Source organism: Phytophthora parasitica (assembly GCF_000247585.1).
Source record: "Phytophthora parasitica INRA-310 unplaced genomic scaffold supercont2.89, whole genome shotgun sequence".
In the NCBI taxonomy this organism is placed as follows: domain Eukaryota; phylum Oomycota; class Peronosporomycetes; order Peronosporales; family Peronosporaceae; genus Phytophthora; species Phytophthora nicotianae.
In genome coordinates this window covers 56,356-75,137 of record NW_008649075.1, presented here as the reverse complement: position 1 = coordinate 75,137, position 18,782 = coordinate 56,356, and the positions used below count along the sequence as shown (strand labels likewise).

The window sequence follows — 18,782 nt, the reverse complement described above, 5'->3', positions numbered from 1 at the left end:
TCGCCGTCATCGTAGTCGATGTCGTACGTGCCGTTCAGACGGCAGCGCGAGATCACGCCCGGGTAGAATTTGCTCTTACCCTTGTACTGAGCCTCCACCTTGTCGCCCTCCCGGAACTTCTTCGGCTTCAGGTCGTCGTCCGTGTCGCCACCGCCCTTCTTGCCCAGCAAACGGATCAGCTCGGCCGCCACGCCCGTTTCCTTCTCGCCGTCATCGTAGTCGATGTCGTACGTGCCGTTCAGACGGCAGCGCGAGATCACGCCCGGGTAGAATTTGCTCTTACCCTTGTACTGAGCCTCAATTGGTTGGCCAACTTTAAACGGAGGAGTAGTGTGTGCTCTTGTATTTGTTGTACTTGTTTTCTTGGCTGGAGCTGCTGATTGGAGTGGACGTGCAAGAAATGCAGGTACAGCTAATTCTTTCTCACCGTCATCAAAGTCAATGTCGTATGAGCCATTCAATCGGCAACGAGCGACCACACCGGGATGGTAGCCAGGTTTCCCTTTGCGCTTAGCTTCAACTGCTTGTCCTTGCTTGAATCCCCCCTTCGGTTGCGCAGAGGAGTCGTCGCTTGTCGTAGGAGCACTTGGTCTTTTAACCAGAGGTCTCTTTGGACGGATCGGTTCGTCGTCGCTTGCGAGAACAGGCTTCTTGACTGGCGAACTAGCACGCGTGCGTAGATCTCGGCCCGGTACGCGCTTTTGCAGCTCACCGCTTTCTGTTTCCACGTCGCAGCTCCCATCTTCATGCACACGAAACACGACGCACTTCACGTAATCCGCGTATCCACGCAGTTTGGCTTCCACTTTCTGTCCCTTTGCCCACGAAACCTCGGAAGCAGAAATAACGTCTTCCTTCGGGGGAGGCTTCTGTTGCTTCTTGGCCTCCTCTCGCTTAATGTACTTGGGACGAACTCGTAACTCAACTTCGCCGTCATCATAATCGATGTCATACAACCCGCCAGTACGGCACTTCTTGATTGTACCAGCAAAAAATCTTTCACGTCCTTGAAACCGAGCCTCCACTCGATCACCAGGTTCGTAACCGGGATCGCGCTCTTCATCGGAGCCTTTAGCTTTCGACGTTTTCTTGGTCTCTTCTTCGTCAGACGCATCTCTGGCCTTGATGATACGAGCTCGTGAGATTTCAATGATGCAAGTTTCCTCGACGTTTTTCTCGTATAGTCCGTTGTCAAACTCGATATCGTAGGTCCCATTCGGCCGGACGCGAGCGATCACACCGATCTCATAGCCCCTTTCTCCTAGTGGAATGGCCTGAATCTCCTCTCCTCGCTGGAATCGCGGTTTCTTCTCCTCTTTCTTTCGACTGGATCGAGATGTGCGAGAACGCTTGCCCGACTTGCGTCTTCTGGTTCGGCGACGACCTGATGAACTAGAAGAAGAAGAAGACGGGGATGATGACGAAGAGCTGGACGAAGAGCTTGATACGTAGCGCTTTTTCGCCCTGCGCTTCTTGTCCGACTTCGACACCTTCTTGTTGCTTGCATTCAGCGGCCGTCCGCACATCTCGCACTCGTCCATATCGTAGTTGTTATCAAATTTGCATCGCAAGCATTTGATGTACCCTTCTCCATGAAGTCCAAGACGCGGCTTAGATGTTTCACAAATTTCACAGTGAGTCGCCCAATCCGCGATCTGCTGGTGGGAACACACTCGGCAGACCCAACCGAGCCTGGGTAGAGGTGTTGCGAAGTCTGGGCTAGCGGAGGCATGATCCACGACTCTGGCGGCAGGTACTGCAGCCTGCACCTCATAACCTGGAGCGGGGCTTTCATGTGCAAATGGATCCGATCGTCCACCTGACCAGCTATTGAGGCGAGGTGGGGAGTTTTCCATCGTGCGGCTGTGAGGTGGATTCGCCGATGCACTCCTTGCAACTCCTACGTCCGTCATTTCGAGAAAGCGCACGTACGAAACAGACGTCGTATCCGACGGCTTTGCAAGGTGTATCATCAAGAAATGTAGTGTAATTTCCGGTATGATGATGCTGTAGTCGTGCAGTAGCGTTGCGAATGTCGATCGGGGCAAAAATCCAGTGTGGTGCGAGTCATACTGCGCAAAAATATCCCTGAGATCGATGTTGCTGTTCACTAAGACACTCCGCCGAGCCGCCACGATCGATCGCATATTGTCCCTGTAGAGAAGAGAACGTATTAGAATATACAATGCTATCGCGTTCACAGCACACTCACAACTCCTGCGCGTCGAGTTCGAGAAACCGACCAAATGCCACGTAGTCCACAAGACCAGACCCTGGAATACTGAAGAGCTGACCGATACTCTGGAGCACATGATCTCTGAGTATCACACCCATTCTGCCCAGAGCTTGCTGAATTGTTCCCAGGCGAATACCACCTGCAAATGACAAGTCGTACGACTGGAAAAACGGAACTAAGTCCAGGTACGCCTGCGCTCTCACTAGTGCCTCCCGAACTTGAAGTTTCAGTTGCTGCGGTGTCGAGACGGGGGATACGGTAGCCGGATAGCGAGGTTGTGTGTTATTCCACTCTGTTGGGCGATGCACCATGCCTCCTCCAGTGTGTAACATCGCCCCACCAGAGTGTGGCATGTAGCCCCCTTCGTGGATTGCGTTTATGTGCGCGACTGGGCTGATAGGGACCATTGGAGGCCCAGCCTGGTAGTTGATCGGCGACATGGAAGCTCCATTACCGCTGTAGATTCCGTGGTTGTGCATCATCGCGCTAGGGGACATCACCGGGCGTTGGTGCGAGTACTGATGGTACATGGGGTACGTCGCAGGTGCGTAGTGGTGGTGTTCATAGTGGTGTGAGGGCGGTGTCTCCATCCTGCTCGAATGTCTGTAGGTAGAACTGTGCGCCGGCGTCACCTCTCGTGAGTGTGTGATCCCACGCCAGTATTCGGGGTCTAGAGGCGTGGGGCGTCCATCGCTCGAGGCAAAGTCATCGTCAGAGTCGGAGCTATCCGAGCGCGCCAAGTACGCCAGCGCCTCCATCTTCATCTGCCTCCTTCTTTCTCGGGCCCAATCGTCTTGTGAGTGGCGCCACGATCGCGTGCGACCAGTGGGCGGAGTAACCCAAGAATAAAGTCAACTGCATTCATCACTTTGCCACAGTGCAAGGATTGTGAACTACATGTCGAGAACGCAGCATGTATTAGTAGATACAGTAGCTATTGTGTCGCTCCACATTTGCCCCGCGTGGACCGACATAGTCGCGATCATTATTTACCGCGCCCAGCACTTTTCACCAATACATGTCTGGAGTGTCGATGCCGGAGAACTGGGAAAGTTCCGCGGGCCAATCAGCATGCGTACCGACGTGTCCTATCAACTTAGTATCATACGTGTATGAGGAATGCTAGAAGAGCTAAGAGAATATAGCACAGCGATCATACGTTATGAGCATTGCTCGAAGAGCTTCATGCAATTTACATTTGTTAGCCCCGTATCGCATCAAAAGACATGGTTATGACAATACATCGTATTGATTGTGTAAAAAGGGTCTGCTACTGTAGACCACATAGGTGACGCTTCACTCGTACAAGATGCTGTAGCCGAAATCCTTGCGCTCATCCTCTTCCTCGCGCTTCGACTGCGTACGTTTGGTCACTACGACCAGCACCACAGCCACCAGCAGCAAGACGGCGCCCCCGATAACGTTGAGGAACGAAGCCTGCGCGCTTGCGAAGTCCACGTCGTTGGCGTCCGACGCCAACAAGGCCGTGGCCGTAGCAGTGGCTGGAGACGGGGCCACGGTGATGTCGGACAGTGAGTCCACCAGCTCATCCAACTCTTTCTGCTTTTTCTCCTGCTCGTCGGCAAAGATATCCGTCTCCGCCACAAGCTCGTTGTGAGGCTCCGGTACCGGGCCATCGGCCAAGAAGTTGACGAGCTGATCGATCTTGTCCTTCTGGGCAGCGTCGCTGGCCAGGAAACTCTGAAGCGCCTCCAGATCTGTTGGCTGCGCGAGACTACCCACTAGCGCGTCTAGCTCATCCTGTCGGGCCTGCTGCTCCTCGGCGAAGACGTCGTCGTTGGTCAGCAACGCGTGGCGCTTTTTGCCGTCACCCATGGCAAATTCCTCCGCCATCAGCGATTGGTGGTGGCTGTGGTGGTGAGGATCTTCGCCGGTGTGTGAAGGCATCGCAGCAACTAGGAGACAAGGTGAAGGGACTTGGAGGAAGATACTCAAATGACAAGCATTTGGGTCGCTTTGCGTCTTTTCGCGGCACTAGATATCTTGTCACTGGATTCCCTCTCCATAGTGACATATCTAACTCTAGGTCACTTTCAAGTCCGCATCCATGGCGTTTCGAGGCGTACTTCTCCAGTTGATCGAGGCCGAGAGCGCCGCCGGCTTCCGCGTTGTGGCGCCCGACGCCAAGCTGACGCTGCCGCCACGTCCCTATCCGGCGTGCGAGACTTTTCTGACCAAATGGAGCCAGCAGAAGCTCGTGGTGGCCGATGCTGTGACTGACAAGTTGCTGCAAGTGGCGCGTCTGGCCACGATGTCGCTACAGCGCGAGGAGCGGTCGATGCTATGGGGCGTCACGGCCCCTTTCGTGCCGCCAGAGAGCCGAACGGTGGGTGCCGCTCCCCTGGACAGCTACGTGGACATTCCCCAGGCCGTCAAGAAGACACACGTACTCACAGCCTCTGCCAATAGCAAGGACGCGACGTCGCTGGCAGCGGCCGTGGCGTCCCCTAATATGATAGCCAAGGTAGATGCCCCACAGAGACCCACGCTGAGGCCCAGAGGAGGCGCTGATCCGCCCACAAGACTCTGCTACTGCTTCCACTTCCGCTCTGACTTTGAGTACGAACTATTCGCACGCACGTTTGAGGCCTTCACACGTATGCAGAGATATGCGCTACTACAAAGCTCAGTGGTGATGGAGATGGAAATTACGCAGGAACACAAGAAGCGAAAGATAGACGAGGGCGTCCGACTGCAGGCAGCAGCCAGTAAGGTTAAGAAACGAGAGGAGCGGCTGGCACTGATCACAGTCAAGAAGCCGGATAAGAATAAGAACCAGGCCAAAAGGCAGGGCAAGAAGCCCGTGAAGACACAGATGAAGAACAAACCCAAAAACAAGGGGAAGGTGAAGGCAGCCACGCCCCCGAGCAAGATGATCTGCGTCTTGTGTCGCATGCAGAGGAAGCCTGACGCGCCAGCATACCCGAAGCATCCCTTCGTGCTCAAGGTTGCGCCATTTAATGCTGTTTCAGTACTGCTATCCATTTCTGACTGGACTGCTTCGTTATGTTGTTGCTTGAACAGGACGGCAAGGGAGAAATGGTTCATATCTGCAAGGTATGCTTGCAGCGGGTACTGCAGCAGCGCGTGCAGAATCTGCCGGTCTCGAAGAGGGGTGGCCAAGACAATTACTGTGGGCTATGTGCCCTGTCGACTGAAGCCTTACCAGCCAAGTCTAAAAAGGCTTGCACACACGAAATCTGCACGCGAGTGTACTGCTTGCCCTGCATCGACAAACTGATTGGCAGAGCGCAGTCTCACAAGGTGTGGCGGACCAAGAACTGGTTGTGTCCGAATTGCTCAACAGATGACGACGATGATGCTCCTCTTAGTGAGGAAGCGAGGGGGGCCGAAGCTGATTCAACTGCAGCGTCCAAGCAGAAGAAGCGAAAGCGACGCAATGAGATTGAAGATAGCACCACCGCAGACGAAGATGAACCGGAACTGGCGAAGCAAATCAATTCGACGTCCGATATGCAGCCAATTGACTATTTGGTGACATATTTCAAGTTCTTGTTGGAGCGTGAGATAACGGACGAGTTCGAGGAATCGGAGGATGTATGCTTCTGCTGCAAGGATGGTGGCGATGTAATCGAGTGTGACTGGAAGGGAATGAATGGGGCCTTTGCGCGCTGTCCCAAGGTGTACCATGAAGGTAAGAGAGAGAAGAGTGAGACAGCGCTGATCTCTGATTAAGATCATGACTGACGTACTGTGTGAATGTGATGCGACTGTAGATTGCTTGGGCTACGAAGTGCCAGAGGGGAAGACGTGGGTTTGTCCGCGTCACCGCTGCCAGGACTGTGGCATCATAGCGCACTACTCTTGCCGCTATTGTGTCACATCCTATTGCCAGGTAGGCTATGCTTGTTATTGCCCTGTGGTTGCCGTGGAAATGCTGATCTCTATCGTGTAGGATCATTTGCCGAAAGAGGTGAAGAGGCTTGGCCACGCGACAAAAGACATCCCCACGTCGACGTACGTTATGTGCCCCAGGTGCACCCAGATGGCAAAGGACGCGCTAAAGCAAAAGAAGATTGAGTCGGATCTCCATTCCAAGCTCCTGCGACGACGGCGTTGATTTTCCTATTATTCGAGTGTAAGGTTGCAAAAATCTCTACTTATCAGACAGTCTTCTATACGACTTCACCACAGTGGACAACAGTTTCGCGTGCTAAGACAAAATGAAGCTCGTGTTGGAGTAGTCCTCTAGCAGCGGGTTGTATCTGAATGTCATCAAGACGTTTGTCAGCTATGGAATATTTTCCAGCGGAAAGATGGCAGCCACGTACCTAGTGATTGTCTTGGTCTTCTGCACGTCAGCAAACTCCTTCAAAAAGTCGGATGACTTCACGACTGAAACCTGCAAATAACGATCACCAAACTCAGTCAGCATTTGAGTCTGGGTTATCTACGCACAGCCCAACGTACCTCATCAGGCTGGCGCTGGAGCGCAGAGCAATACGCTCTCTTGAGTCTGTCGAAGTCTGTGGCAAAGAAGATGTCGGCGATCCCGCCTTGCACCAGGTACGTGTCGTGGTCCTTCGTCACACCTGCAGACACAAAGAGACAAGACTTCTCCAGTCAACAAAGCAGATTTCCGTCTTGATATGTGCAGATCTCCGTACCTGTGAGCTTGGACGCGACGAGCGGTGCATTGCCGGCGAAGAGCGTTCCGGCTGATGTTGCCGTGGCGCTGAGCGGGTGTTCAATAGCTTTAATCGGTGAGTTTTCATCCAGATTCGGGGCCGGAAGCGAGTCGAAGTCAGCAGCAATGAGATGGTGTTTGGGGAACGTCGTCCGGAGCGTGTTCAGCAGCTGCATGGCGCCCGTCGGGACGAAAGCCGAGTTCAGCACTGGGTCGTCTTTGCCCAGCATACGCCGCACACGCTGCGCCAGACCAGAGTTGTTCTTGTACGACACGTGCAGCGGCAGTTCGCACCCGAAGTAGCGGAGTGTCTGGCGGATCAGCATGTCCTTGACTGGACGCATGGCTTCCTCCAGCACTGGGCCGGCCGCCGACTCGTCCGCCCCGCTGTGCATCTTAACGATGGTCTCGTACCACTTGCCGTTCTGTAGCGTGACCTTGTCATGCGGCAGGTTGTCCAACACTTCGAGCGCCAGGAAGAAGCACCGCGAGCTGACGGGTGCGTGTGTGTCTGCGAATGTCAAAATGTCCTGGTTGATGACCGTGCACTGCTTCGGGTGCACGGCGGCCACACGCTGGCGCTGCCTCTCGGCCATCACGGGGCTGATCTCGATGAGCGTGTACTTGGTCTTATCATACACGTCTGGTGCCTGCTCCTTGAGGTAATTGAGAATGTGCAGCGCGTTGGACCCAGAGCCACCGCCGATCTCGTAGACCTCGAGCTCCTGGCGGAAGAATGGCGAGTTGAGCATGTAACGTGCCAGCGCCTGCGAGTAGTACGGTGCGAACACCTCCACGGGCGTGAGCCAGGCCTCGGGACTCTCCTTGTATAACTGCGCTACTACGTTGCGATACTCGCCGGCGCCCCAAAGATTGCCGAAGTCGATGCTTTGGGTCGGAGCATGGAGCACTTCCCGTTGCGGGGTCGAGAAGTATCCTGCCTCCTTCGCGTACAGCGACGCATATATGAACTCACGCGTCAACACTACATCCGTATCATCAGGCTCAACAGAAGAAGAAAAGGCCCTCACTAATGCTGGTCGGAAGCCGCGCCGCCGAGCAGCTCCACCGTACAAGCTAAGCATATCACCAGCAATGAATAAAACACGAGTTTTACAAACAAAAAGAATAAAATCCATGCGTAATCTGGACCAAAAAGATAATTTAGTTTGGATTAATCCATTTGACTTGACCTTGTAAGCCGTTCTCGGATCATATCAAGGGGGATAAGCGAAGAAGCGACTATGTCAAAGGCGTGTACGCTGGAGAACGGGGTGTTGAACCTGGCCGTGCTTCGAGAGGATTCTCGGCGTGAGCTGTTCTCGATCCTGGACTCGATCGGCAAGGATATTTGCTTCGTGTTAGACCCAGAGCTTAATGGGCCGCTCAACCATGTGCTAGTAGACGGCACAGCAGTGCTCAAAGACCATGGTGTTAAGGATTTCCACGCGTTCGGCAAGACAGTTAAGACCAGCTGCGAGTTTGTCCTCTTCCTCGTGCGGCCGTCTGTGCGCGCCATGCGCTACGTGGCCAAATACATCCGCGACTTGGGCGCGGACAAGTCCTCGAGCTCGTCCAAGAAGCGCTTCCACCTCTACTACGTGAGCCGCCGTACGCTCGTGTGTGACGAGGTGCTAAAGAAAGAGGGAGTGTTCGGTAGCCTCAGTGTGGGGGAGTACAAATTGGATCTCATCCCTTTCGATGACGATGTATTGACACTCGAGTTGGACGCGTGTTTCAAGGAGTTCTACGTGGACGGCGACAAGACCAATCTGCACACCATTGCAGCCTCACTCATTAAGTTGCAGACTGTATTCGGTATGATCCCTCACGTCAAGTACAAAGGCGCCATGGCCAAGGTTATCTACCAGATGATGACTCATTTCCGTCGCGAACAGGAGGTGGCTGGCAACCCCATTGGTGTACTGGACCCTGAGATCGACACGGTTGTGCTTATCGACCGTAATGTGGATCTAGTGACGCCCATGTGCTCCCCCATGACGTACGAAGGACTTCTGGACGAGATCTTGGGCATCACGCACGGCTTCATCACTGTGGACGCGGAGCTCATCGCTGACGACGACGGACCCAACTCAGGCAACAGCAACCGCCCCGCACAAGTGTCAGTGCCACTCAACTCAAACGACAAGCTGTACGCCGAAGTGCGCGACTATCACGTTGAACGTCTCGGTATGAACCTCCAGCAACAGGCTCGCGAGATCCGCGAGCGCTACGACGAGTTCCGCAAGAACCGCGACGCTTCGATCAGTGAGATCCGCGAGTTTGTCAAGCGTATTCCAGGTCTCAAGCAGAACTACCAGTCCCTACAGCAGCACATTAATCTGGCCGAGCTGATCAAGAAAACCACAGACTCGAAGCGTTTCCGCGATCTCAAGGACGCAGAGAACCTGGTACTTACGGGTGAGACGATCTTCGAGCAGCTTGAGGAGCGTATTGGAGATCAAGAGCCTCTGCTTGGTGTGCTTCGACAGTTCTGCCTTCAGTCTGTGGCTGCAGGCGGCATCAAGACGAAGAACTACACGCATCTCAGTCGCGAGCTCGTACAGACGTACGGCTTTGAGATGATGCTGGCACTGAGCAATTTGGAGAAGGCTGGTCTGCTCAGTCGACGTGATACTCTGTGGAATGAAGCGAGCGGCTTTGGACTTGCGCGGAAATCGTTTCGCTTGCTCAATGAGGATGTGGACCCGCGTAACCCTCGTGATTGTGCTTACGTCAGTCGTAGCCATGCCGCTGGTTATGCCCCGTTGTCTGTGCGTATTGTAGAGAGCGCAGTCAAGCCCCGTGGCTGGAGTGCTGTACAGGAAGGCCTTCGTCAGCTGCCTGGACCCTCGGGGGAAGTCTCGCAGGCGACCAGTAAGAATGCCAGTGACGACCCAGCTGCACCTGCTGCGGCTTCCAAGCTCGACAACTTCGGTAGCGAAGAACGCAAGGTGCTGCTCGTGTACTACCTTGGTGGTGTGACCTTTATGGAGATCGCTGCACTGCGTCATCTATCTCGCCAGCCTGACTGTAAGTATCCTGCGATTCGAGATACCCTTTCGGTTTGTATATAACTAACATGGTTATTTTGTTAATGTTTGCACAGGCCCATACGACATTATTGTGGCAACGACAAAGATTGTTAACGGCGACACGCTGCTCAAGTCGTGCTTTGACAAGGAGGTGCTGCGCTTCCTGAAGCTGTAAGCTAGTGTAACCACAGACAAGTGGAGACGGCTAATGGATAGAGCGCGGCAAGATATAACGTTTGCGTGGATTTTAGTTTTTGAATATGGTTCTGGCTGTGACCATTTTCGAAGCTGCCTGGTCTTTTCTTACGTGTCCATTTGTCTTGGTTATGTTAGAGCTCCAGCTCCATGGGAGCGGCGCTCTAGCTTGCATATGTAAATGGCTTCGTCGTAGTATTCAATGGCATCACCACGGTTATTGGTCGTGCATGTACTTGACGTATCGTTGCAATAGACAGCGATGTCAAAGTGCTCCGAAGCCGACTCAAAGAAGAGCTTCTCCTTCCTGTGAATGCAGCCACGATCAGTACTACAAAACAACAAATATCTGTGGAATACTCACTCAGGTATGCGTTGCTTGTAGGCAAGCAGTACAATGGGGCAGTGCCGAGATGCAGTATCGTGCTTAGAAATATCTGTCAGCTCCAGTAGCGTCGACAACAATCCCGAGTGCGATACCGACTCGTACAAACAATCGGAAGCCACCACGACATCGACAGGACCACTTACAATGGTATTGTCCAGTGGCTCGCCCCTACGAATTCAATTGAGCATGCAAGTGAGGTACAAGAGAGAGCTACGTTCTATAGGATGAAATCGCACCAGCATAATGGCTGCACGTCAAGGTGGTTGCTAGCAATCAGGGTGGCTATCGATGCGTGTTGTTGCGCAGCGAGCCGAGCATTGTCTCGAGTCAAGGGCACCACACTCTCAAGATCCGTGAGCAGGAGCGACGATACTTCGCACACGCTTGCGAGAGCCAACCCCACCGCGCCTGGGCCTGCACCTAGCTCCAATACATGGAACTGCGCTACGAACTGCGACTCGACCTCGAAGAACGACATCATCGCTCGAGCCTGTACGTGTAGAGTCCGAAAGAGATCAAACGGAAAATGTCACCCTGTACACACTCGAGATTCTGTAGAAACGTACACAATTCCAGACGACCCCAGCAATGCCATACTTGGCCAGGTCTTGACCGACAACCAGCGTTGAAGCTGTAGCTTGCAACTCGAGCGTTGTGGTGGGTGAGCTCGCTTGCACGTAGTTGACGCCGAGCTTCGGTGAAGACGCTGTATGCTGGAATAGAACCCGCCAGCTCCCATTCCACCCAGGCATCAGCACCTTGTTCAATACGATAAAGAGTCACCTTCGGATCCACTAACGAACGAGCTTGTAGATAGACATAAAACACAGCTTGTATTCCAGCTACCAAGGCGCTAGAACTACAAATTCCTTCAGATCCTTCGCTCCACTCTACCTACCGTCTACTACAAGTGTGGGGATGGCTGAACGCGATGTGGCGGAGAAATACCTGTTCTTCATACATTTTTTTTACTGCAGCTCCAGACGTGCCAGGTGGAGCGAGCTCACGAGACCGATGGCCGGGTGGAAAGAGGCACGGATGTACTTTTCCACGGGAGGCTGCTGGCCGTACTTGTTGACACGAGCGACGAACTTCTCGCGGATCAAGTCGAAGAGCTTCTCACGACGAGCAATGCCGCCGCCAATGACAATGACGTCCGGAGACGTGAGGAACGTCACGTTGATGCACAGGTTGGCCAGGTAGTGCGCGATCGTGTCCCACACCGGGTCGTCGTCCGTGATGTTGGCCAGGTCACGGCGATCCACGCCCGTACGCGCAGCAATTGAGCCAGACGCCACCATGCCCTCAACGCAGTCGCCGTGGAACGGGCACACGCCGTTGAAGCCGGTCTCAATGTCCTGCGGGGCAGGTGGCACGACGATGTGGCCGCCCTCCGGGTGCATGAAGCCGTGGATGGCGTTGCCGTTCGTGCACACGCCAACGCCAACGCCAGTGCCCACCGTAATGTACACGGCGCTGCTGATGTCGCCGTGGCCACCGTACGCCACTTCATACAGTGCAGGGGCGTTCACATCCGTGTCGAAACCGATGGGCACGTCCGGGAAGGCACGCTTGAATACACCGACCACGTCCGTGTTGCCCCAGTTGGGCTTGGGCGTGCTCGTGATGTAGCCATACGTGGGCGACTTCTTGTTGAGGTCCACGGGGCCGAAGGAGGCAATGCCGATCGAGTCGAACTTGCGCTCCTTCAGCCAGGCCACAATGGCGCCCATCGTCTCGTCGGGCGTCGTCGTGTCCACCTCGAACTTCTCCAGGATGTTCTCCGGGTGGTCCTCGGCGATGGCCACCACCCACGTGGTGCCGCCAACTTCGACTCCAGCGAAACGAGGCATCTTGTCTGGTACTTGGAGGGTGAGGAGGAGTTTGCTTGGCGCTTGGCAAGTTCCAAAATGAGCCGAGCTCTGACACGCAAAACGGATCTAGACGTGGTGTCAACCGCCGTTCTCACTCTGTCTGGAAATATGCTAATTGAGGTCATCCCTCCCTTGGCTGCTTGGTTTCAAGAATTCAAGCAGCTGTTTTGAGCCAGTCACTAAATTCTTTGTTCAGGTTAGGATGGGGACTCAAGTTCAATCGTCACAAAGAGCTGACAGAGCCCGCCACGCGGCTAGTGGTGCCTGCAAGACAACAAGAAGCGAGGGAATGTGCAGTCCACATCCGAATTTCGGAGGGCAACCCACTCAAATCACTGGGGAAACGAGGAGCTTCGCATGGTTTCTAAACTCCCTCGTTCGCGTGGCGGGGCAGTTTCAAGTTGGAGACTTTATATAAGTCAAGCTACGGAGCTGTTTACATATAGCTGCAGGGCCAAGTGCGCGTCAGGCTCCAACGTCTCGGGTTGCAGGTTGTTTGGCGAGCCCGAGTGAGTGGCAAACCGCTTGTAAACTCCCGTGATCACGCTTCAGTTAACCTCAGTCGCTGTACAGTATCCAAATCAGGTGAACCACGACACCACCAAACTTCAGTCGCCTCACTGCAATTCACTACATTTCTGTCTGATCTGTGCACCATGCTTTTGGTGGCGACGCCAGCCCTTGTCAATGAGAATGTCGTCGCGAACGAGCTCTGTTGCCTTGTGAGACTTTGATGTTTGTCATGTTTTTGAAGTACTTGCGTATCTATACTCGTTGAAGTGGTGAGAGACGGAGCAATTCAGACCAACTTCAGGAATGCATAGATGTGGACACTTTGAGAGTTCCAAGTCTCCCTTTTGATGAGTTCCAAGTTCCCTGGCAAGGCTCTACAGCAGCACGGAGTTTTGCCTAGAACCCGTACTGGTCGAATTGAGTTGCAACTTAACGTGCATTAACGCGATCGAATCGTCTCCTTTTGTTGCCCCGAGTTGGCGTCGTGTCATGACTGCACTCTCTACTTCGGACTGCCGCCTCTATGCAAAATCAATCAACCGTGCAGTTGAAGTTGCGCCGTGAATTCGAATGCGGCACTCCGACCCTCAATGCAGCATTGGCAATGCTGCCTTCCGTGAGGGAATAGCTGCCTTGAGTCCAGGGAGCTGTTTGCATACCACAGACCAAACTGGGAAGGGTCTGGTTAGCTTTCGCCGATTCCGCTTAACACGACCTGCATTGTTGGAGCTCACGGATCTCATTCTTCGAGGAGTTGCAGTTTTTGCGGTCTCGTCGTAGTGCTTGCAGATTTCACGCGCTTGGTGCTGGAGGTTCATAGTACGTGTAGATCTGACGTCGTCGGCGTGCCGGCGGCCGATGACTAATGGCAGATCACTCTCGAAAGATCCATCAGTAGATTTACTACCGAATACGTCACTGAAACGAGGACATACTCTCACTCGAGTGACTCCCCTTCTTCACTTCTTTTTGATCGCGCAGACACCATGGCGGACGCTCCCGACTCGCAAGACGCGCTGGCCTCGTGCGTCTGAAGCTGCATCTTTCCCCACCTTATATATATCTCACGACCTCCACCTCCTCGTCCCCCACACAGATTCATGAGCATCACCGGCGCCGACTCCGGCAGCGCGCTGCAGTTCCTCGAGGTCGGTGGCACTTCTACCAGCCATATCCATTCTTCGTTTCACAGTTTTAACACCGGACTCTTGTGTTGAACTATCGAAATGGCAGCTTACCAACTGGAAACTGGACGAGGCAGTGCGTCTTCTTATTTCCTACCCATTCCTGCGCTCTAGACACTCATATCTTCTCTATTAATCCCTCCAGGTCAACCTGTACATGGAGAGCGGCGGCCAGAGCGCTAATACGGCGTTTGCAGCTCCGCGCCAGGCTGCAGCAAGCTCCAGCGCTACTTTCAGCCCCCCACCGGCTCCGTCAACAGACATGGACGCGGCCACCGCCGCCGCCATCGCTGCTGCCTACGGAGAAGAGTGCGTTCTTACTATCTACTATTCCTGCTACGCTAGCTAGCGTCTTTTTACTGAGACGTCGCTCTTGCTTGTGCTTATGCTGCAGTGACAACGCCGTGCGAGCGCCCGATCCGTCGAAACGCCAGCGTCTCGTGGACTCCGGGATGGACCTCAGTGCGTTTCGATGGGGTGCAATTAGTGTGGCTCAAGATAGTGACTGCTGACTCCTGTGTTGTGTCTGCAGTGCGACCAATGCGTCATCTGCGCGACCAAAACCGCGACTTTGCAGCTGAGAGCATTGCGGCGATGACGGCCGGCAGCATTTCCACGGCCTTCGGAGACCCTGGAGCAGTGGCGTTTGGCGAGGCCTCGAACAATTCGAACGATGCAGACGGTACCAGCACTGAGCGCACGCGCGATCTTAGCACGTTGTTCCAGCCACCCACAGCCATCATGTTTCAAGGAACTTACGCTGATGTACGTGCTTTTGCCGCTGGACGGTTGGCGTTTGTGTTGACGCATTACGTTCTGATGTATGTAGGCTCGTACGCACGCCAAGAATGAGGGAAAATGGCTCCTGGTCAACATCCAAGACGAAATCGTGTTCGCAAGTCACATGCTCAACCGCGACACGTGGAGTGACGACGTAGTGCAAAACCTCGTGGCGAGCGGCTTCGTGTTCTGGCAAGTACGTTATGCAGCTTCGTCGTTTTTAACATTGCCAGGTGCTGCTGACTGACCGACACTCGTTGTGGATGCTGCAGAATTATTGGGCGTCGGAGCACGGCAAGAAGTTTTGCAGTTTGTACCAGATTGACCGCGACTCGCTTCCAATCGTGGTGATTATCGATCCACGGACAGGAGAAATCCGACAGCGCTGGACTGGCTTCTATGAGCCGCAAGACATGACAGAAAAATGTACGGTGTTAACTAGCACCTGACCAAGTGAAGGGCTTCCACTGACCTGCTCACGTGTATTTTGCTGCAGTGTCGGACTTTTGCTGTATGCACACATTTGATACACCGTCGACAGAGATAAAGAAGGTTTGCTTTTTTGTCGACGATTGTCGATTGGCGTCGGTGTGCTTACCTATCTTTGTTTCTGACTTCGTCGAAGGAGGCTGAGCCCGATATCATGGATGCTTCTGAAGATGACCAGCTAGCCGCGGCTATCGCTGCCTCGATGCAGAACGGTGGAGGCGAGACAAAGCAAGATGGAAATGCCATGGAGCAAGAGGAGAAGAACGACGAGGAGAAGGCGCAGGAACCAGTTGTGGACTTAACTCCAGAGCCCGATGGTACAGTGAACCGAATTGCGCACTGTGTTTTATGTTTTCATGTACATGACAGTCTGTTGGTGCTTGTTTTACCGTAGCTGGTGCCCCCGGTGTTACCCGAGTTCAGATTCGCGTGCCCGATGGTTCTCGCCTTACGCGGCGCTTCCTCAAGTCGGACCCGCTTGCTATGGTGTGGACGTTCGTGAAGGATCAGGTCTCTGAAGCTCGAACACGCGCGTTTGAGCTGCGGACTTCCTTCCCACCCAGCGCTGTGGCCTACAACGACACGTTATCCATTGAAGAGGGGAAGCTCGAGAATGCGTCACTCATGGTCAAATGGCTGTGAGCAAATTCGCCGTCGTGAATTCAATTTTCCGTACAAGAAAATGCGGCGCGGTTAGCCACATTGAATCTTCGATATTGCTATGCGTAGTACTCGAACGCAACAGCATAAGAATGAACGCCACTGTGTCTTAGATTTTAGGTAAACAACCTTCATTTCACATTATGCTACTAAGATAGTATGCAGTAATCTGACTAGGTTCGGACTTGACGCTTCTGCAAGGCCACGATCACAAGGACCCGGAAGACCACAAGGAAGACTAGTAGCTCGACAAAGCGGAACGCCACAACACCACGTTCAGCACCGTATTCGAGCTCTGCGAATGAATGCACCGTAAGTTGTTGGTGCTCACTATAGAAGTGCTCGTCCGATGGGATCAGTCGTAGTTCTCGACATTGAAGTCTCACACTTTCAGCTTCACTGTTCTCCATCTCGTAAACGCACGAGTCAGCTGTACCAAACACGAGTGCTTGGAGAGCCTGAAGCGCAAAGCGTTGTGGCAATAGCGACCAGGTCAAGTAGCTCAGTGTGCTCTTCCTCCAGGGCCAAACGAACGTTAACAACGGAAGCAAATTGATCCCAGCGCCAGCGGCTGCTGCAACTCTTCCACCTGATGCCAGCCCCACAAGCCATTGGCCCAGATACGCTTGCCCAAGAGCGAAGATCGCCAGCGTGAGCCAGTAGAGCGAGAAACTGCCGCTTTCAGTGATAGACCAGAATCCGAAAAGTGTGAAAGAGAACACTGCGACCACAAGTGTGATCACGAGCACAAACAGCAGCTCAACTAAAGAGGAGCAAACGTGGTATACCACCGCAGGATACGCTTGCCAAGCCTGTTCACGTTGCCAGCACGCGATCTCATTTCCACGACTAGCAGTCGCGATAGCACCGAACGCGAAGCTAGCGCCAGTCACCAGCGTCGACCAAGCAATAAGTGAAGCACCTTGGTTCATTCCATCGAAAGTGTCATACTCCGTGCTTCTTGTCGCAAAGCAGAACCAGAGGAACCACACGAGTGACACTAGGAACAACCCAATCGCTCCCAGTCGTTGCCACTGCGTAGTCGCTTCTGTCTTTGAGCGAGTCATGATTGAAGCTAGGCTGCGCCAATACGAAATCACTACTCGTCGAACGAGCCATGTCACCTGCGTGCGCCACGAAGCCGCGTAAGCTGTCAAGTTTCCACTCTTATATGCAACGACCAATGCCGGTGTCTGATCGTTTGAGCCGGGATTAAGGTAACCCACGCGCTGCATTTGGGTCAGCAATGCTCGCTTGATCTCACTGCGCTGGAACAACTGAACAAACCGAGCCTCCTTCTCACGGTCGACAGTATTCGAACTGGTCGACACCGAGGTAGCACTTGCCTGTTTCTTCTGCTTTTTCTTCGTGTTCGAGTGAGCCTTGCCGGTTGTAATCGTCGTCTTTGTCGTAAAAGTAGCTGAGTGAGAGATCACGGATCCTTGGCCCACACTTTCCAGAGCCCATGCAGTAATACTCTTGCTACTGCTCATCTTCTTCACGCCAGGAAGCGCTTCCAAGTACTGAACTAACAGACGAGTCTCACCATGGAATAGTGTCTCACCACTGCTTGATAGCATCAGTAGTCGATCGAATGTGCGCAACACCGACATAGACTCCGAATCACCAAGACTGCACACCACTGTACGACCTGTGCGTGCCACTTGCTGCAGCACACGGATAATGCGTAGCGCATTCTTCTCGTTAAGACCGTTTGTAGGCTCGTCCAGAAGAAGTACAGTTGGAGCAAATGCAAGCTCGACGCCGATAGCCACGAGACGAGTCTCGACTACAGAGCAAGCCTCGATGTTCTTATCAGCCAGCTCAGTGAGTCCCAATAATTCGAGACAGGTCTCGACCGTCTCAAACTTGCGATTCTCAGGGATACTGTCGTCTTGACGCAGACAGGCACTCAGACTCAAAGCTTCACGCACCGTGGTCGTCCCATGCCAAGCAGCGTGCTCGTCACCAAACCAACAGTAGCCTGTGGCACGACGTCTCACGAGAGCACTAGCTTCGCTGCCGTTGTAGAAAATTGTACCCTTTCTTACTTCTACTTCACCTGCCAACACGCCCAGGAACGCAGCTTTACCTGTTCGGCCCGCCCCAATTACCGCAGTCATTGTCCCTGACTCCGCATACCCAGTAGCACCTCTTACAACGTCACGTGGCTCCTTTGAGCTCTCGCTTACTTGATCAACACACATGAGATCGTCGAATGCCAATCTGAACGATTGTCCGCGCTGCACCTTCAACGGCTGAATGCTCGTACTCAGGTTCGTGGATACTATAGAAACGCTTCCAACCTCTTCCCCCCACGCTGCCGCCGCACATACGCTCTGGCTTTGATCTGCCTCAATCGATCCATGCAACACGACCGAGGCATCGGTTATCCCCTTTTTGCTGTGCTTGCCCTTCTTCACAAACTTCTTAGTATCTCGAGTGATATCCTCCTCTCCCCCAGCTATCGATTCAGAAGTAGACGCAACAGACGCATAGCTCGTCAACAGACTAGTTCCTTCCGTCTCCTCCCGGGCCTCCGTCACCATTGAGGTACTGATCTTGCCAGCCGCCGACACCGTCTCAGTCGTCGTCTCAACCTTCACCATTTTCAACACCGCACCCCCACTAGATTTCACTGTTTTCAACGTGGTACAAATCGTTTTGGTCACGATGCTGCCGTCGGCTTCCTCCGAGCGGAACACCTCCGTCTTCACCGTCTCGCCGGGTGCAGCGCCAGCCTCCTCGATCGAGCTGAT

The 18,782-nt window shown here is 53.7% G+C and overlaps 9 protein-coding genes across 16 annotated transcripts in view; 3 read left to right on the top strand and 6 right to left on the bottom strand.

Annotated features, from left to right (window-relative positions):
- Positions 1-3,279, bottom strand: part of PPTG_18892 — a 10,694-nt gene extending 7,415 nt beyond the window's left edge. The window contains exons 1-3 of one of the 2 annotated variants that reach the window (XM_008916786.1): positions 3,230-3,276; positions 2,213-3,129; positions 28-2,154 (exon numbers count right to left, since the gene is read on the bottom strand). In XM_008916786.1, the coding sequence (XP_008915034.1) occupies positions 28-2,154; positions 2,213-3,000 (2,915 nt within the window). In that variant the 5' untranslated portion in view covers positions 3,001-3,129; positions 3,230-3,276. Of the gene's footprint in view, positions 1-27; positions 2,155-2,212 lie in introns of both variants that reach the window. The other variant, XM_008916787.1, reaches the window with a different exon arrangement.
- A 105-nt stretch (positions 3,280-3,384) lies between these two features.
- On the bottom strand, positions 3,385-4,801 carry PPTG_18891 (hypothetical protein). The gene has a single exon (XM_008916785.1). The coding sequence runs from the start codon at positions 4,142-4,144 to the stop codon at positions 3,533-3,535; it is 612 nt and encodes a 203-aa protein (XP_008915033.1). The 5' UTR covers positions 4,145-4,801; the 3' UTR covers positions 3,385-3,532.
- PPTG_18890 lies at positions 4,236-8,017 on the top strand. Of its 2 annotated transcripts, XM_008916783.1 has the most exons (4): positions 4,236-5,204; positions 5,282-5,912; positions 5,995-6,113; positions 6,174-8,017. In XM_008916783.1, exons 1-4 carry the CDS (start codon positions 4,305-4,307, stop codon positions 6,336-6,338), a joined length of 1,815 nt encoding a protein of 604 aa, XP_008915031.1. In that variant the 5' UTR covers positions 4,236-4,304; the 3' UTR covers positions 6,339-8,017. The 2 variants fall into 2 exon arrangements, with proteins under 2 accessions (XP_008915031.1, XP_008915032.1); XM_008916784.1 differs by having other exon boundaries at positions 5,995-8,017.
- PPTG_18889 (hypothetical protein) lies at positions 6,305-8,052 on the bottom strand. 5 transcript variants are annotated; one of them, XM_008916779.1, is made up of 4 exons: positions 6,886-8,052; positions 6,689-6,810; positions 6,550-6,613; positions 6,305-6,483 (listed from the first exon to the last, which is right to left on the bottom strand). In XM_008916779.1, the coding sequence occupies exons 1-3, from the start codon at positions 8,042-8,044 to the stop codon at positions 6,608-6,610; spliced, it is 1,287 nt and encodes a 428-aa protein (XP_008915027.1). In that variant the 5' UTR covers positions 8,045-8,052; the 3' UTR covers positions 6,305-6,483; positions 6,550-6,607. The 5 variants fall into 5 exon arrangements, with proteins under 5 accessions (XP_008915027.1, XP_008915028.1, XP_008915026.1 ...); XM_008916780.1 differs by having other exon boundaries at positions 6,550-6,620; positions 6,689-6,832; positions 6,886-8,020; XM_008916778.1 differs by having other exon boundaries at positions 6,550-6,620; positions 6,886-8,020.
- A 22-nt stretch (positions 8,053-8,074) lies between these two features.
- On the top strand, positions 8,075-10,369 carry PPTG_18888 (hypothetical protein). Its single transcript, XM_008916777.1, has 2 exons — positions 8,075-9,938; positions 10,015-10,369. Exons 1-2 carry the CDS (start codon positions 8,150-8,152, stop codon positions 10,113-10,115), a joined length of 1,890 nt encoding a protein of 629 aa, XP_008915025.1. The 5' UTR covers positions 8,075-8,149; the 3' UTR covers positions 10,116-10,369.
- PPTG_18887 (hypothetical protein) lies at positions 10,163-11,038 on the bottom strand. Its single transcript, XM_008916776.1, has 3 exons — positions 10,760-11,038; positions 10,500-10,691; positions 10,163-10,442 (listed from the first exon to the last, which is right to left on the bottom strand). The coding sequence occupies exons 1-3, from the start codon at positions 11,002-11,004 to the stop codon at positions 10,265-10,267; spliced, it is 615 nt and encodes a 204-aa protein (XP_008915024.1). The 5' UTR covers positions 11,005-11,038; the 3' UTR covers positions 10,163-10,264.
- A 264-nt stretch (positions 11,039-11,302) lies between these two features.
- On the bottom strand, positions 11,303-12,514 carry PPTG_18886 (hypothetical protein). Its single transcript, XM_008916775.1, has one exon. The coding sequence runs from the start codon at positions 12,374-12,376 to the stop codon at positions 11,492-11,494; it is 885 nt and encodes a 294-aa protein (XP_008915023.1). The 5' UTR covers positions 12,377-12,514; the 3' UTR covers positions 11,303-11,491.
- A 1,496-nt stretch (positions 12,515-14,010) lies between these two features.
- PPTG_18885 lies at positions 14,011-16,161 on the top strand (the record flags this gene model as incomplete). 2 transcript variants are annotated; one of them, XM_008916774.1, is made up of 10 exons in its annotated part: positions 14,011-14,058; positions 14,144-14,170; positions 14,240-14,403; positions 14,489-14,556; positions 14,627-14,859; positions 14,924-15,070; positions 15,147-15,300; positions 15,371-15,426; positions 15,503-15,680; positions 15,758-16,161. In XM_008916774.1, 10 exons carry the CDS (start codon positions 14,011-14,013, stop codon positions 16,003-16,005), a joined length of 1,323 nt encoding a protein of 440 aa, XP_008915022.1. In that variant the 3' UTR covers positions 16,006-16,161. The 2 variants fall into 2 exon arrangements, with proteins under 2 accessions (XP_008915022.1, XP_008915021.1); XM_008916773.1 differs by having other exon boundaries at positions 15,500-15,680; positions 15,758-16,148.
- Positions 16,121-18,781, bottom strand: PPTG_18884 (hypothetical protein). Its single transcript, XM_008916772.1, has one exon. The coding sequence runs from the start codon at positions 18,630-18,632 to the stop codon at positions 16,197-16,199; it is 2,436 nt and encodes an 811-aa protein (XP_008915020.1). The 5' UTR covers positions 18,633-18,781; the 3' UTR covers positions 16,121-16,196.
- Position 18,782: the final 1 nt, after the last annotated feature.